This window comes from Notothenia coriiceps, unplaced genomic scaffold (assembly GCF_000735185.1).
Source record: "Notothenia coriiceps isolate Sejong01 unplaced genomic scaffold, NC01 NC01_scaffold00019001, whole genome shotgun sequence".
Lineage (NCBI taxonomy): Eukaryota > Metazoa > Chordata > Actinopteri > Perciformes > Nototheniidae > Notothenia > Notothenia coriiceps.
The window spans coordinates 1,384,995-1,403,444 of NW_011351702.1; the positions used below are offsets into that span (position 1 = coordinate 1,384,995).

Here is an 18,450-nt window from a genome sequence, read left to right on the forward strand (position 1 = left end):
GATACGTCTCAAGGGCTGACCCACGACGAGTACACGAGTCCAGCAAGACGCCTAGTACTGCATTTGGCAAAACGCACGGACGAAGTATTTCGGTTTGTCGCGCCTTGGGAGTGTGACTGTCGGCTGTTCGATTGTTGTTACCGCTAACACGAGGTCGAAGGAATGACAGTGGTAGTAGCCATTCTGCGTCTAAGGGTCATCCATCGACCAGAGAAGTCACTGGTGACGACGAACAATTCAAAGAGGTAGCCAAACACATGTTTGACCTATTTTGCGGCCGAAAAACTACAACAAGATCACTCAAACGGGCGGGGACGGGGACTGCAATTATCGTCACTGCATACACCACGAAAACGAGATCAGGCCATGTAAATAATAAAATAAATGTAAGTATGAAATTAAAGGAAACCAAATTTACGACAATCACAAATAAAATTAACATCAATAAATAATATATAATGTAAACAAATATTTTGCTACACTCTTTGCTAGTCTTTGGTTAACATGTGCCTACTGTTTTTATAAGAACTAGGGTTTTTATATTGTGGAATATAAGTGCTAAATTATAATAACGATGAAACAAGTAAACTTAAGTTATAGTTTATTTTAACTTGGTGAATTAATTTAGTCGTTTATGACCTGTAGGTTTGACAGGGGTCAAAGGACCAAATCTCTCACGATGGTGTCGACAAACCCTTACTTATTTGACTATATCCGGGGGGTTAAGTTATAAACGGTACGGACAAAAACCATGTGAACACTTGTGGGACAATGTATCGCTCTAGGCAGAGTCAAATCTTAACTTGTCGATTTTCTCCCTTTTTTCTTCCAACGTTTATGGAGTACCACAGTACTCCTCTATAAGGTACAAATAATGACTGTCCGTTCTGTTTATTACATACTGTCCATGGTTGTAAATTTACCGTGTACTCTACCTTCGGTCATTAATAACCAACCAATTTGTATGTACAATTGAAATTTGGAACATTCTTTAAGTCAAATAAACGGAAAAGAATGGGATAAAAATATATGGTTGGGGTTTGGATTGGAAGAGTTTTTCTCTTTTGTGGCAAACGAAACAAAAAATTATTACATACAACGGCTGTACATCCAAATTTAGTTTATCCCAGATCTTCTATACGAAGATGTGACCTTTCTCCTTTATATAGTTATAGTCTCACAAGATTAGGGACCCATTGCGGGGACTCTCTTGTACAATTCTGCCTCATAACTTATTTAGACGAGCGGTACACAATTAATCAGAATTCGATCATATATTACAAAAGAAATCAAAACGAACCGACCCCCCTCTCCTTCCGTTGACGTCCGAAGATTCCACCCTGAAAAAGTTTTTGTCTAATCTCGGCCCGGTCTAGTCCGAGAGACTCTAAACGGGCTTGGTATTTGGTACTCCGTGTGGTTAGGGATAATTAAGGAGCCATATATCGCGTCACTAAATAATTCACGACCTGACTGTGCGTGTCACTTTAGGTGTGCGGCGTGGGGCGTGTCGGTAAGGTAGAGAAAAAGTCCAGTAAAGATAGAAAGTGTTTAAATTACCTTGAGCAAAATAAAAAAAAGTTTGTAATAAAGAGACTGGAAAAATACCGTGTCAAGGGTCGTGCACCTTTATGTTTTCCGCCTCAGGTTCTTTTTAATCGATAACTCAAATTGAAAGTCTCGTCTTATTTAGAAAACGAGGAAACACGACTCGTAATTCCTTTTTATATTAAAACTTGACAAAGAAGAACGACATCCGCTCGACGAAATGTGACTTTTTTTCTTTGCAATTAAAATTAATTTACATAATACGAGTTATTTTATGCAGTGTATTGACATAATACAACGACTTTCGTTGCAACTTGGATTCAAAATTATCTTCAATTATAAAACATATAATTAATTTATATGCTTTTTTTGATTTGTCACACTTTAGCGCTGGTACTGTTTATTTCCGTTATAGTCAGTCTGTTTCGGTCCCGCTCCCCCCCCGTCCCAGCTTTATTGGGTGTTCGTGTGGTGATGTCATGTCTCGGACCACACCCCCACCCCCCACCCCACCACCCCCCCCCCCAACCCACACCCACCCCCCACCCCCCCCCCGCCCACCCACCGCGCCCCCCCCCGCCACTAGAGCTTCTCGGCAACCGCCCCCAGCCCCTCTCATTCGTCAGCCCTACCCGCCGACCTGCTCGAGACCCACCTGGGGCGAGTTTCTATCCCCAACCGGCGAGACACCAGGCAGGTCTTTGTAAGTTCTTTTCAGGGTGTGAGAGCCGGAGCTAAACCGAAGAACCGGTTCTGAACCTGAAAAGCTCTAGCACGGAGCTTGAACCGGAGTTGCGTTGGTGTGAATGAGGTATAAGTGCCAAAGTCCCAAAGTGCCAAATCCAATGAGGAGTAGCTGCTGATGAGACAGATGGAAGTGTTGGAGCAGCAGAACACAATGAGGACTATATCTGTCATGTTATAAAAACACTGTATTTATAGTTGGTGTAACACATTTTGATGACATTCTTATTGTAGATGTATGGATTTGACTGAATCTTACTGAAAGAAAATGATATTTAAAAAAGTGTAATGTAACTTAAGCTGATATAGATTCCATAGCAAACAGGTTTACCCATTTTTGCAACCTGCCTAATAAGGACATGTTATTGAATCCTTTTAATGAAGCAATATATGAAACTTGATTTAAAATATTGAAATTCAAATCTTCCGATAACATGTTTTCAGCTAGATTATAGATGTATTAATAAATGTATAGTGAGCTGAGATCAAAATGAATCCCAGTGACGCTGCATGTCGTCACGCTGCCTCTGATCATAACACTTTATTCATAACCGAGAACAAACGCTCAGTTACAACTGCTCAGTCTGTTGCCATCGTCGAGCTGTCACTTCAAAGCAGAACTAACTCATTTGAAGTTCAGTTGGATGTTTATTTGGCTCTACTTATACAACTTAAATACACATGTAGAAATATAAACTCATTCATAAAAAACATGGCAAAAGCAGCCAGTAATGCAAAATAATTGAGCATCTCTGCTCATGAAGGGTTTACACAGATGCAGATGATTGTAAAAAAGACTGTATCAAAGTAGGATTTATATCAGACCATATTTGGTCACTGATCCACAGGAACAAGGTGTCAGATTTTAAATATGAATGAGCATTACGTCATTTATCAAAAAGTATGGAGGCTTCCCCCCTGCAGCTTTATGATATATTCATGTTCTATCTCCTGGAGGGTAAAAGTACATCTTTATTAAATGAAATATGTATCTGTGCAAGAGCCAGCTGTCACTTTAGATATGACCTCTCATCATTATGTAGTGCTCTGTTCCTTCTTTTGTTCCAACATGTTGTTCTTTCATAATATGATTATCAGATTATTCATTGTGTCACATAATGAAGCATCAGGTCATTTGATGAGAAATAGCCAACATGCTGAAGTGTTCCTTCATAAAGCCCACTGAAACTCAGTGTAACTAAGTAGATTTACTGAAGTACTTAAGTACAATTTTGAAGTACTTCATTTTATAATACTTTAAAGTTTTTACTTCACTACATTTATTTGAAAACTGTAGTTACTATGCAGGCTCTTAATATTTGTATGTATTAAGGATTAATATACCCAGCAGTATACATAGTTATTACAATTAGATCCACCTTTACCATCTGCACAAAGGTCTCTAATAATAGTCCAGCCTTATAATAAAAAAAGTATTCAGAAAAAAGGCCATTTGGCTTAATGAGTGTTTTTTGTTTTGATAGTTTGATGCAAATACTTTTGTACTTCTGCTTAAGTAAAATTGAATGCAAGACTTTTACTTGTAACAGTGTATTTGTACACAGACAATAAATACTATGCGAGTACTATTCCAGCGCTGCCTATAACATCCACACACATGCCTGGTGTTTGATACGCTGTCAAAGAGCAAGACAGGCTTTAGTTTGATTGGAAATCCCCACAAAAGAATGGGAAACAACATGAGCCATAAAAGAATGTCAGTATTATGGCTTTTATTTCATGTGATCCCCAAAATGCTGCTGTCAGCTGACAAGAATAACGTACACTAGAAAGTATTGAATTGTGTTAATATTCTTTGGCATGGAAACATCTGAATATCTGTTAGCTATCACCAATAAAAGCTTCATTATATGAAGAGTAAGCACTTGTCCGAGCTGGGCTCAGTCCCTTCTACGGAGGAGCAGGGTTCGAATCCGACCCGAGACCCTCTGTCTCTCCATTAAAAGGCAACGGTGACCCAAAAAAGAATCTAAAAAAAGAATAGTGAAGTTTAATCTTTTTAAAACCATCAGATGAGTATAGAGTCTTCTGAGAAAATGAATAACATTCTGAATGATTAATGTATTTTTATTCATGATGTACTTTTTCTTAGCATGGTTTAATTGTTTTTTATAGACATAATAAGAACACTGGATCTGAACCGGTAGACTACATTTCCTCAGTGTATGTTATAAATAGATTGATATATATATAACTGGATTGTTCCGGTGAAAAACAGTGATCTCCAATGAGGCTGCTGTCACTGAGGGTCAGAGGTCAAACACCATCAGATATTAATAAGGCGTATATCCATTATTTGATGGTAAAGAGCACCAAAATTGTTAGTTCAATGAATTGAATAAAATAAAAATGAAGACAAAAATGGTGGGGCTTTGCTGCTTCAGTTTCCTCGGGGGTTTCATGTAGGTTTCAGTTAGTTATTCTTCCTGTTGTCTTTGGGTCAATTTGACGCGTTTCTAAAGTTCTCTATGTAAATACGAAATAAGGTTTCGTGTCATCCAATTGTCACAAAAATGACATGGATGGTTCTTCACTAATTATTTGCAAGAACAATTATGATCACTAATGCCATTGAATTATCTGTCAATAACAAAATGCATATTGTCTTTCTGTGCTGCCATTAAAACGATTTGAAATGTTTCCAGAACTAAATCCTGACTTAACACACACCAGTGATTATCCATCGAGATATGTTCCTCTGATTCGAACTATAGTCAAATAATACCAATTATTTGCCTTTTTGAACTCAATCATTTGTTTTTAATTTGTGGAAATTATATCTATTGACCATACATCCCAAAAAGAAAAGTAAAACTTACAGTAATGAGTTTCATTTCATTTCAAACCTTTATTCAACCAGGTGAATCCCATTGAGATCATCGATCTCTTTTTCAAGGGAGACCTCCAATGAAATGAAAGTTGAAATGAAGTTGCGGCTAAAAAGGTGTAACACAGATTTGGGTGATTATTTAAAGCTTTAACTAAACCACGGGAGGACAAAAGTTGCACAACTGATGGAAAGACCACACACATTTAAGGTAAAACATGTCTGTCTTTAAAATGTTTAGGATTTATTAATAGTTTAGAAATAATCTTTAGTTGCAAGGTCGTAGAAAGAACTTTAGCAACATGAAGGTCATCGTGATTACAAAACTTAAGCACCCACCAGAACAAAGCTTTGAGCTGGCACAAATACAACATTTCATTTTCAAATTATTTTTATTATTTTTAGAATTTAGAATTTTGTAATTGTATTCTTATCCAGCATATCTTCAGTTATATTTATGGCATATTGTATTCCTTTTTTCATAGCATAAATATTAGATTTGATTTGTTGTGCTTAACATTGATATATTGAATGTAAACATACTGAAAACAGCCTAAATACTTAACGTTTTAATTATGTTATAGCCTACTCCTTTTATCTGGGGCCCTGCGGCTAAATAAGTGCATCTTACTGTGTAAACCAAATATATTTCCCTTCATCCACGCTGATGCTTAGTTGTCTTTTATTTAACCAGAGTGCAATAATGACAAGCTACATTTAAAAATGACACACCTCACATTCTTTGAGACAATCTCACACTACTTTGAAATATATTTTGTTCTCACTTTATGAAGAACACTTATATAATCTATTGCAATTCAATACAGCAGCTCTGCCATAACTGTGGTCTTACACTCAAGTTAAAATAATAATACCGCAGTGTAGACATATTTTGTTAAAAGTAAACTATATACTGTTGAGAACCACATATTTAAGAACCAAATCTACATTTTCGAAAGTGTCTATTTTCTGAGTAATATATTATATCACTGGTTTATAATGAGTGATGCATTCATGTTTTTGTCAGTTTAATTGTGCAGCTCGTAAATGATTAGAAACACATTTTCAATACATTTTTATACTGTCACATATCTCTTTCCATAATAGTAGGCTACATCATAATGTAATAGCTGACTTATTTATGTATTCATAATTTAAACCTACAAAAGTAACTAGTAACGAATGTTGTCAATAAATGAGTTAATTAAAAGTAGCTACAATATTCAGATTTTAGTGAAGTAGAAGTATAAACTACAGTACGTACATGCACTTAGTTAGGCTACCTTCCACCACCTAATAAACTGTATAATGTTCCGCTTTAATCTCGTAACGGAAATGCGTCACACAGTTGTCTGTAATGTTTGTCTTCCTTGGGAAATATAGCCTACACTCCAACGGTAAGAGAAAAGGGTTTGGATTATTATTTTGCAAAAAGGCTTCAGAACAGAAGCACCCGTAAACAGTTAGAGGACAGCACGGTTTGAGTCATTGCCCTTCCATTATTAAGTCTCTAAAAGATGTGTGTTTTGGCCGGACTGGGGCTTCTAATACTTCCACCTGACACAGTCTACAGCTCTTTATTTTCAATATTATTTAAATTCATATCCGTTTTCGATGCTTAAATGATTGGCGATGCCTTTTTTTAACCTATACAATCGACGCGGGAAATGTGAAATGATGACGTGCTTTTGTTTTCCTCTCCGTTAAAACGCTTACTAAATTAAATCCCTCCCGTTTTCTCGAAAAATCTATTTTGTGCTCCCAAATTTTTGTCTCAAAGTAAAAGTCGGACAACATGTTGATGACATTTCATTTATATTTTTAATGAATGCTCTTCGTCCTTTTAAGTAGCTTTGCTATTTTTGCAAAATAAAATAAGATGATATTTCACTCAGCTGTTTTTTACAGTCTGTTCCCCTGCGGCAGTGAATAATGTCACAACGGAGAAAATACCGGAAATACAACATTTAATATCCACATATAACATCACCATATATTCAGACATGCCCCCCACCCCCCCGAGCCAGCGTAACCTTAATTACAAAACTTAAATTAAATATAAATAGCGGACACAGGATCAATAATAAAACGTAGATATTTACAGCTGTGCAACATCGCAACATAACCCGCGGCATGCCCCCCCCCCCCAACATAACCCGGCGGATGCCCCCCCCGCCGCCTGTACACTCGCCCCCCAGGGTCCTCAGCTGTCAGAGTCCCCCTCGCTTTTCTCCTCCGGCTTCTCCGTGGAGGTTTTGGAGGATTTGTTCCATTTCTGAGAGCTCTCTGACTCCTCTGATGAAGACCGTTTCTGCCTCCTCCACTTCGCGCGCCGGTTTTTGAACCAAACCTACGTGATAAAAAAGCACAGTTTTGATATCTAAGTTTAAGGTTTTTATTTTTCTTGTTTTGCCCTCAATATTCCCGGTCAACCCGAATAGAGCCTGTGAGTATATTTCAGTGTATGTATTTGATTTTTACAGTAGCCTACAATTAACAGATTCCTCCACTTTAAATGCACAAAGCTCATTTCCAGTTAATAGGCTACAGGTGTCGTGTCAAACTATGCACCCCCGTCGTGAAATGCACCCCTAGACACGGGAACGCGCATTTGAACGTATAGTCCGCTATTCTATGTTGTCTTTTTGATGGTTGGGTGGTCGAATCCTGGATTTTGCATTCATTCGTCACTTATTTTTCAGTTAATTTTTTATTTTCAGGCCAGGGGGTGCATTTTACGACGGGGGTGCATAATTTGACACAACACCGGATTTCGAATGAACCCTTTATTTATTAATTGTATCGCGCAATTCAAATTAAAAAAATGTGTATTACACTAATTTTGTATTTCCTCTGGTGTTAAATCATTGAACAGTGTGAGTGAATATATGGAATTTCCCCCGTGAAGCCCCAGTCAATTTAATTGATATAGGCCTAGTCCAACATTTCACAACTTAATGACATACAATTGATATTGGTCTTTTTATAAACGAATTAAAATGAGAGATTCCTGATGTCCTATAGGCTACTTGTGTATTATCGCGGTAAGTAAACACTTTCTTTCTTCGATAAATGATCAAATAAATTACTAGAAGCCTAATAGTAAATGTACCTTGCTATTGTTATTATTATTATTATTATTATTATTATTATTATTATTATTATTATTATTAGGCTATAATTGTTAATGTTTAGCGTGGTTTTCCATCTAACAGTCTTTTTATTTTTCATTCACATGTAATTATCTGTGTTTTAAAGGTTCTGTTTTTGTGAGAGGAGTTTCTGTAAAATGTGCAATATAAATACGTTTAAATATTATTACAATTATCTGTTTCTAAGGAACTCATGTGTTTTTATTCTGGAAGTGGCAAAAGCTAAATTATTTAACCTCCCTTTTTTCTTCTTTAGATATAGGCTGTATACATTTCAAAGGCCGTTGGCTTGAGGAAAAGGCGTAAATAATAGAAATAATAACAATAATAATTGTTGTGTCACTGTAATAAGCCCTACTATCTTTTTAAATAAACACAACGTAAATCTAATTTTAGAGCACATTAATACTGTTTGCATGTGTTGTACTTCTAACCGCAGTCTGAGTGTGTGTGTGATGAAAAGGTGAATCTCTGACCTCCACCTTCTCCTCCCGGAGGTGGACCTTGCGGGCCAGCTGCTCGCGGGTGCCCACGTCCGGGTACTTGGTCTCCTGGAAGAGGCCCTCCAGAGCCTCCAGCTGCTCGTCCGTGAATATGGTGCGGTGCCTCCGCTTCCGGCGGCAGTGCAGCTGGTTGAGGAGCTGCAGCTCGGTGCGCGAGAGGCTGCCCATGTTCATGTAGGACATCATCTGGTGCGGCACCGGAGAGATCAGCACCGAGCCCGGGCTGTCGTAGCCTGTAGGCGGGGGAGGAAAGACCATACAGCAGTGAGTTTAAGGGCTGAACGGTCCTACTGTCACAACGCGTAAACACACATAAACAGGGCTCTGAGTTATGTGGATAATTGGAAACTCTGGCTGAGGTTGTACACGCAGATTACAGCTGCTGCGTAAAAGAACGAAAATCTGAAATGTAAGAGTTGGCTCTTTTATGTAAGTGAATATGTTTTCTTAGAATAAAAAAAACTCCAGATTTAAAACAATCGGTCCTTTTGTACATAAACAAGCATCTATTTAAGTCCATGCGTAAAGCAACAGTTTGGAGCCGGCTCAGTGACAGTAAACCGCAGCAGGGCTGAGGTCATAACAACAGGATAAAGACATCACGCAAGCATCTGATTTAAGATTACAATATGTTCTGCATGGTTTGGCTTGTGGGTGCATTTGAAGATGTTAGTTCATGCAATAAAGGTTTTAATTATTTTATGCATAAGAACAACAATTATGTTTTTGTCTTCGCAAATAATTTTCTCACAGATTAAAGGACATCATCAAAATAACAAGCCTTAAAGGTGACACAATAAAGGTTGAGGGTAACTTTATGGAATTACAATATGCCATTTAAACTGTGTTTATGTTGTTCAAACCGAGCCCTGGTGCAACAAATAAACTATTTAAGAAATGGCGCATCACAAAGTCCACATTCTATTATTTTAATAAAGGCACACTTATTTAATCCCACAGAGGAAATACCGTTTGAATTTTACTTCCATTAAGTATAATGTGCACATTTTAAGATGTGTAAATATAAGTCGGTAAACATCAGCAGTGTTCGGTCGTACCTGGCGGGATGCAGGGACACTGCTGCGGGCCGAGGCCGGGCACAGAGCCGCAGCACGGCGGCCCCCCCCCGGCCCCCTGCACGTGGAGCTGTCCGTAGTAGTAGCCGTTATATCCTATCCTGGCCCCGTTCATAGTCTGAACTCCGGGGGGAGACGGCCCGCATGTGGCCGAGTACAGTCCGTTGTAGTCGGTGTAGATGGAGTCCGTGAGGCCGGACAGCACCACCGGGCCGCTCCGGTGCAGCAGAAGCGGCTCCTTGCAGCTCGGCCGGCCGGACAGGATGCTGTCGATGCTGAACATCCCGGCGGGCATCACACCGGAGGGCGGCGGGAAAGTGGTAGAAGTGAAAACTGCTCGGTAAAGAGAAAGTCCTGGACGGGAAGCTTTCGGTGTCGCGTAGAACAAGTTATCCTAGAAGTGCGTCATGGTGACTCTGGGGTTACTTTTGTTCCATGCATGCACTGATGGTCTCGAGGATGCGGACTGGCTCTTTAAATGGGATCTGCTGGGAGCTGCGCTGCTTTTATACCCTGCTGACGTCACTCCGGAGCGGCTGCTCTGGGATCAGCGGCCGCGCGGACGGCTGCAGATGTGTGTATTGAGAATTAATTCAATTAAGATAATCCCTACTGTTTGCAGACTTTTGGAAACTGTTGCTGCCTCACAGAGGCTCTTCCTACACAGTAATCCGATTATTTCCTTGTCAATGAAGGCATTATAATCTAATGGAACACATTTACATTAGTAGGCCTATACGCACACGGGGGGGGGTCCGTAATAAAGGAGCAGGTAAAATCTAAAAACGAACACCAAAAATAAATAAATACATTGATTAACCGGCTCATAATCTTTAAATTATAATTCTACTAATGTTATGGATTTTTATTTTTTCCATTTCTGTGTTTAACATGATTTTCTATTGCTTTATATATAATACGTGTTTAGGGGTAAAGGTGATATAGTAAGTTATTTAAATATAAATATGAATTGAACAATTTTCAAATCGTCAAGAAATGTCAGGTTTCTCCACAGGCCTATACACCCATACTTCAACACAGTGTTGTCTTTATTTAATATACATTCAGCCTCCACAGGAACAGGATGCTGATAGGCCATCCATGCTTGGAGTCTGATCATTATTATGACATTATTATTATTATTATTATTATTATTATTATTATTATTACTTTAGAATGAGATGCTATAAACACTTCCAAGGTATATCAATTAGAAGTTAATAAATGGACCTGGAGATCTGCAGGGACAACAAGCTGCATGAAACTGTAATTAAGGCTTTTATTTGTTTTCCTCTCCGCTTCCCCACATGAGTAAATGAATAATAACCCTATTTCCATGTCAGACAGAAGCCGCTGAGCATTATATCTGCGATTCATCTCATTATCCAGCCTCCGCTCGTGCTCCCTGGGGCGCACATCAGCGCGTTTCCTCCCCGGCAGCAGCTTCTCTCTGCGGGTCAACAGCACCAGCATGTCCCCCTGACCGGGATAAGATAACGGCCCATTATCGCCTCCATTCAGCCTGGAAACAGAGTACTTATTGCATATTTACACCGCTAATCAACATGCTGAGTGGAGGGCTTGTCTGTGTGTGTTTGTGGGGGCTGCTGTGGAGGAACGTGGATTCCCAGTTCAGACCCTAATGGGACTCATTGATTGCATTTAACGCTCAATGTGTTCTTAACACATGTCAGGCTGACAGATAAGTTTGTGATTTGGAGATGTGCCTTGCGTATGAGAGGTGATTAACGCACTGCGGACACTTTGAGGCGCATTGTCTGAAGCTAATGCGCCAAAGCGACCGATTTCACTCATCTGCACAATGCGAGCCCACCTTCGTGTCCACATGCACGAGGAAAAATAATTACAATAATTCAACGTGGATACAAATATTTATCCGGCATTAACTCCCGACTGCACACTGCTCAAACCAAATCATAAAACATTATCTAAATTAAGAATGCAATTTCAAATGTTCTGTTTTTTAAATGTAGGACTTTATACGTTATATATTTTTTAATTGTTTAACCGTATACTGCAAATAATATTTTATTATCGTTTTATTCTTTTTTAATAAACTGTGGTTCGCACTGAAAAAACTGAACCGCTGATCTTAATTAAATGTATTATGTCCACAGATTCGACATCACATAACGCAATGATATCAAGTTGAAGCTAATATGTTTTATTTCAATTTAATATCATTGAGGGGAAAACAAGTCTACTTTCGGAGAGACTTTTGATAATGTTTCATGAACAAGTTAATTTTTGTTCATGCCTGCAATAATGTGCCATATGTGCCAAATTCCCTTTAATGGTTTGTCATTCTGCGGGAGATTGGTGGTATAGCTCTATTTCTGTCCTGTGTTGTCTGAGCATAAATTCCTTACCTGTGTGTGTGTGTGTGTGTGTGTGTGTGTGTGTGTGTGTGTGTGTGTGTGTGTGTGTGTGTGTGTGTGTGTGTGTGTGTGTGTGTCTGTGTGTTCTACAAAGAGTTGTGCTCAACAATGGATCTTTGCACATGTGGCCCAATTTCCAATTGTTTTGCACCCAATTTAAAATGGAACATTATATATATCCAGGATAGACATGCCATTAGATACTTTTACATATTTATGATTCCTGTTTAAAAAAATTGTTGGGGCAGGTTTGGAGGGTGTGATGGTCAAAAAAGACTATGTCCTCAAAGCACATTAAGCATAAGCATAAGTCGAATATAGAATCAGAGCTTTATACTCAGCAGGTGTAGGTTACAGTTATTATTCCATACACATTTCCAGTGATACCAAAAGCAAAACAGGATTTTAGATTTAAAATTCAAATTAAATTGAATTGCCTTTCTACATTCCAGCTCAAATACTTTACAAGTGGGCACAATTTGAATTTGAAGCATTTTATTTTGCGTTTCACAGCACACAAGGATGAGTTTTCGGCTCACCTGCATGCATGAATGTGATAGAAGTCCTGTTGTTGTCTCCTTTTGATATGGAAACATGTTCCTGTGCTGAAAAGCTTTTTCTGTAATACAGTCGCAGCCCTGAGAGAGTGGGAGGGAAAGAACGGGGCCATATGCTGTTATTATTTCCACGTTTATTTCTATATTTCTACCTCCAAGTGGCAGTGAAAAGGCTGAGTCAAAGGGATTGCTTTAAAACGAAACGTCCATTTGAAAATAAAAGCCGTGAAGGCAGTGTAAAGGCGGCACTTAAAGGTGAATAGAAGCGTCAATCAGGCGGCTGATGGAGGCTGAGGACTCACAATAGAGGATGCATCTTTATATATCAGAGCCTGATCGGTAAAACCTGGTTAAATACAGCAAATAAAACAGGAAGAGTTGGTAATGCATCCTTCAACGGATGGGGCAGAAAGTGAGCACATAATTTACATAAGCACACCATCAGAAAATAACCAGATGGATAGATAGATAGATAGATAGATAGATAGATAGATAGGTTGATAGATAGATAAATAGATAGATAGATAGATAGATAGATAGATAGATAGATAGATAGATAGATAGATAGATAGATAGATAGATAGATAGATAGATAGATAGATGGATAGATAGATAGATGGATGGATAGATAGATATATAGATGAATATATATAGATATATAGATAGATAGATTGATAGAGATAGATAGATATAAATAGATAGATAGATATATAGATAAATAGATAGATAGATGGATAGATAGATAGATAGATCTATATATATATATATATATATATATATATATATCGTGCATGCATCAGTGGAAAATACATTATTGATGCACATCCTGAATTACAGCATTTTGCACAGAGTACTTTAGCTACTTTAAGTACATCTTTGCTTCCACTGCTTTTATTTTGAAGGCAGGACTCGAACCGGCGTCCTCAGTTTGACAATATCATAATGTGCATAACAAGGACGTGCACAGACATTTGGAGGGGCTATTGCTCTAAACTGGAAAAAAGGCCTCCCCCCGATAAAAAACAAGATCTTTTGAAAATTGTAACTTGTTTTTAATGTAAAAGAAACCAAACTATTATTACATCAACTAAATAGAACAGTAATTCACATCTTATAAAAAAATAAGCTAAGGCGACTACTTGCATTCGGTAACTTGATTTTAAAAATGAAAAGCATTGACTTTTTTTTTTGCGGTCCATATCTCATCAAAAAAGTCTAATGTTAGTAACTATTAAATACAAAATGGGGACAATTCTGTTCTAATGTAGTTTGATCATTGTAACTGCAGTCCAGACATACTGATAAAATAGGGCCTCTAACTAATTACCTTAAATAAACTCACTAATTAATGAAACCAGTTCAATTCACATTATTCTTATTCTTATCATTCTTTATGAGCGCAGTAACGGTAAGGTATCTAATTACTTATTTATTTAGTATTCCATAACTTAATAACAGAGATGGTCAAACTAAAGTAGAGACATGGCAGAATTCCTACAATGAAGCGGGACATTGAACTGTTCACCCGTGAGAGGGCGATCAAGAAAAGAGAGCGAGCGTTGAGGGAGTTTACAGATGAAAAGACACAGAAAGACAGAAGCACAATAGCAACAAGTAGGCTATATTTAGGTGTTTTTTTGTAAATAACCGCCGGTATCAAGAGGAAGTAAAGTCCCCTGGTTTGTCCCTTATACCCTAACTGCCATGAGACAACTCAAAATCAAGTTTTCTAAATCCGACACTGAGGTGGTCTTAACGCACCGGAAGATGAGAGCGCTGACAAAGTGTGTTCGCTACGATACTAATTGTGGGCTCATCATGTTGATTCGGCCACAACAGAAAAAAGAAAAACAAACTCTCGCTCTCTCCAGAGGGGCAGGTCAGCCAAAGGGGCCGTTGCCCGGGCAACATTAGCCCGTACCTGTGCACGTCCCTGGTGCATAATAATAAACACATTACTCAATTTTGATGAATATATTTTAAATAGCACTTTCAGAATGACAACATTTTACATTTAAGTAAATGTATACAATACTTGAACTGGCAGTGAAGTATTTTTAACTTACTGTATTCTACTTTTTTATTGAAGTACGACTGAGTACTTCTTCAACCATCGATAGTTTTATCTACTAGTATTTCTTTGAGGGAATATTACTCATACTTTACAGAGGTGGGACGAGTACTCAGATCTTGTACTTGAGTAAAAGTAGAAGTACTCAGATCATGTACTTGAGAAAAAGTAGAAGTACTCAGATCTTGTACTTGAGTAAAAGTAGAAGTACTCAGATCTTGTNAAAAGCAATGTGGAGCGGCACCTCACCACTTCACAAGGAGTTTAACCGTGACACTTTTCAAAATCCCCTTTGTGTCCCCCCACTTTACAAATAGGCCTATGTTTATTATAATTTTTTAACGCAAGCCGTCATCGCCACGGAGGAGCACACAGCCTCTGTGAGCGAGCGAGCGAGAGAGATAGAGAGAGAGCAAGCGATAGAGGTAGGGAGGGAGGGAGGGAGAGAGAGAGGGAGAGAGAGCGAGCGATAGAAGTAGGGAGGGAGGGAGAGAGACATGGAGAGAGAGAGAGCGAGGTAGAGAGGTAGGGAGGGAGCGAGCGAGACAGAGAGCAAGCGATAGAGGTAGGTAGGGAGGGAGAGAGAGAGGGAGAGAGAGAGGGAGAGAGAGAGAGCGAGCGAGCTAGGGAGAGCACACCTTTATCTATTTAATATAGATAAAGTAAGAAATCATTCCAATGTGTACTATAGGACAGTAAAAGTAACAGTTTAAAAGGGGAGTGCCTAGTCCTAGGTGTAAAAAATAAAGTAATAAATCATTCCAATGTGTGCTATAGGACAGTAAAAAAAGTTAAAATAGTGATTAGTAAAATATGCATAAATAAAAAGAAAGAATGCTAACTAGGTAACATCAGATCAGAATAAACCAGTTTGAATGATTTGTTATTGGTTTTGATCATATTCTAAAGATGTTTGGATTATTGAAAAGTATACAGCTCCCTTTCAGTGTGTTCAGAGCTGTACCCATAAATTCATTTTTTGCTCAAAGTGCACCAGATTGAGGCATTTCACTTCAACATTAAAAAAAAAATCTTCCCGGTGCATGCCCCCGGACCCCCCTAGAGGAGGTGAGGTCCCCCCCCCCAAATAAAGCAGGTTAAAATAATTAAACTGCATACATTTTCTTTTAGTAAACATTGAAAACGGGTCCCACAGACCCAAACAGCACACAAAGGTTAAAGGTAGCATATAATAATGTTCAAATGTGCTAAATATATACACTGCAAAAAAACAAAAATGAGGAGTAAAAGTAGCTCACGACTTGTTTTTATTTTTTGAAAGTAGCCCTCATCCTAAAAAGGTTGGCGACCCCTGTTATAGAACGATACATTTGACAATTTTAAGTTTGGCCTACCATTTTATTGGAGCGATGAGGAACAGGTGGGGCTTGAAAAGGCCCACCTGTTCAAAGTGGGGAATGACAGAAAAAGTTTGAGAACCACTGTGGTAATCTATGGGCATTGTACCTGCACATTTTATTTATTTTTTACTGCTGGCTACATTTGTTGGCCACTGAATCAGCCAGGTAAGACAAACTGAGAGGAGAGGCAACACTTTGGTTAGACTATTATATCTAATGTTTACACAAAGGCTGTGACCTGTAGTGTTGGGGGTCAGAATTGTAAAATGTCACACACTGAAAAAGGCTGAGGACCATTGCAGTTCAGTACAGTTTCCTAAATCCGCAACAAACTACTTTGCAAAGAATAATATATTATAACATTTGGTTTAAATGTTGTACTGCTGGTGCTGCACAGGCCCTGCTTCAATTGTTTTCATCAGTTATTGTGTGAAGCCTGAGAGTTAATTCTGTTTGAAAGCAGGGCTGTTATTTTTATTATCACTAAAACCTTTTCAGATGGCCTTCTAAAGGTCAAAGTCATAAAACTGGATGAAAAAAAATAATCAAACACAGACCCGCTTCGTCTAAATTGTCAAAGCTAAGCCTACATAAGCTAAGAGATGGTTTATTGTGGGTAGTAAGCAGAAGCCTCATTTTAACATTTACTTTGTTTTTCAGGCACTGGAACTAATTCTGACTCGATGGTTAGAGATGTTTTCTTCTTCTCCCAAAGACCCACCAGCAGAGAATTAAACGAGAAGGAAAAGGTAGGCTCTTTAAAAACTATACATAATGTGCATAGGAGAAGACATTCAAGAAAAAAAAAGAAATACACTAAAAACCTTTTAAAGTTAAATTGTGTTGAACTCATATTGAATTGTAGATAATAAGTGTATTGGTGACGAACATCAAAAGGTTAGGAGGTGTGTCCTACTCATAAAGATAAACATGAGCATTATTACGGGCCCTTACCGTTTATTTTGAGCTTTGCTGTATATTGAATCTACTTGGAGTCAAACATTAATCTTGTGTGCCGCAATCAATTCATTTTGAATCACCAGACGTAAACTATCTAGAGGCTAATCATTGTCTTCGATAACCAGCACACACACGTGTGATATTTGTTTGTGCAAAGATATTCGTAAAGATAACACAAGATGTTGATTCAGTTTTGAATTTCAATACTGGTACTTTAATATTAGCCAATACAAGTCAAAGTGAGTTTGATTACATCCATAGTCCTTTTTCATAGAAGACATTTCAGAGTAGGAAGTCCACAGGTATGAATAGGAAAAACAATAATGGCTGCCTGCCATGACTTAGTGAGACTATTGAGTGATTGTTAAATGTAAGCAGTAAACTGAACTCCTGTGCTTTTCTTCTTCTTCTTTTCTATTATGATATAAGTCAAATAGTTTGCGTTGAAAAGTCTTGGTAACAAGTCAGCTGATCAGAAACTCCTCATCCACCATACAGTAGAGACACACATTTACATTGTATCCTCAGTATCTGTAAGAGCCATTTAGGCACATTGTGTTATGGTAATTAATGATGGTTTGGTGAGCCAATTGAACTATGAATTATACTGTTTTTGTAATGTTGTATTTTGCTTATGGACAGCTCTAGTTTTATGTTTTGTTATTATTTATAGAAAGCAGAATTTAGTAGCGTGCTCAGGTATAAAACGCTGCCAGCGTGACACAGCAGGAAGTCTAGAGAGGAAGTTGGAACAGGTTTTTGACCGCACACATCCGTGCGACTGTTGGATTTGTTTGTTTAAATACCGTGCAAAAGTTGCAAGTCGGCAGTGGGCCGCCAGCTGATCCATTGAACCTCCTAATAAAGCACTTGAATGGAACGAGCAAGATATTTGGAGTTCTTCAACATACGCGAGTCAATACTCGAATTCGCCTCCTAGACTAAGTGGCCTTTGAACATTACTTTTTGCATAATTGGCCAAAACAGTATCCGTGAACCAAAGTACCAACATATTTTTTACCCACACCTTCTTTTCCCTGGAATGCATCACCCTGTCCTGAATAGGCCAAGCTTGCCGTTCTCAGGACCATCTCCAAGATGCTGGAGGAGAACCAGTTGATCAGACAGAGACTGGCCTCTGTCTGACAGGCCAACTGAGGGTGCACGTCCCACAACCAGAGCAGGTCACTTTCCCTATTTGATCTAAAACACATTCACTTTCGTATTCTTC

General features: G+C 38.4%; 2 protein-coding genes across 2 annotated transcripts in view; one reads left to right on the plus strand and one right to left on the minus strand.

Annotated features, from left to right (window-relative positions):
* sgcg (sarcoglycan, gamma) overlaps nucleotides 1-18,450 on the plus strand; it is a 184,718-nt gene that overhangs the window by 123,554 nt on the left and 42,714 nt on the right. The window lies entirely within an intron of this gene.
* On the minus strand, nucleotides 7,344-10,327 carry gsc (goosecoid). Its single transcript, XM_010778416.1, has 3 exons — nucleotides 9,854-10,327; nucleotides 8,769-9,028; nucleotides 7,344-7,490 (listed from the first exon to the last, which is right to left on the minus strand). Exons 1-3 carry the CDS (start codon nucleotides 10,164-10,166, stop codon nucleotides 7,344-7,346), a joined length of 720 nt encoding a protein of 239 aa, XP_010776718.1. The 5' UTR covers nucleotides 10,167-10,327.

What these genes read in the sequence shown, in the direction of transcription:
- gsc (XM_010778416.1), bottom strand. Translation starts at nt 10,166, where the DNA reads ATGCCCGCCGGGATGTTCAGCATCGACAGCATCCTGTCCGGCCGGCCG. An exon ending in GTGTCCCTGCATCCCGCCAG is followed by an intron (nt 9,029 to 9,853) that starts GTACGACCGAAC and finishes CCCCGCCTACAG; the next exon opens with GCTACGACAGCCCGGGCTCG. An exon ending in TCCGGGAGGAGAAGGTGGAG is followed by an intron (nt 7,491 to 8,768) that starts GTCAGAGATTCA and finishes TTTATCACGTAG; the next exon opens with GTTTGGTTCAAAAACCGGCG.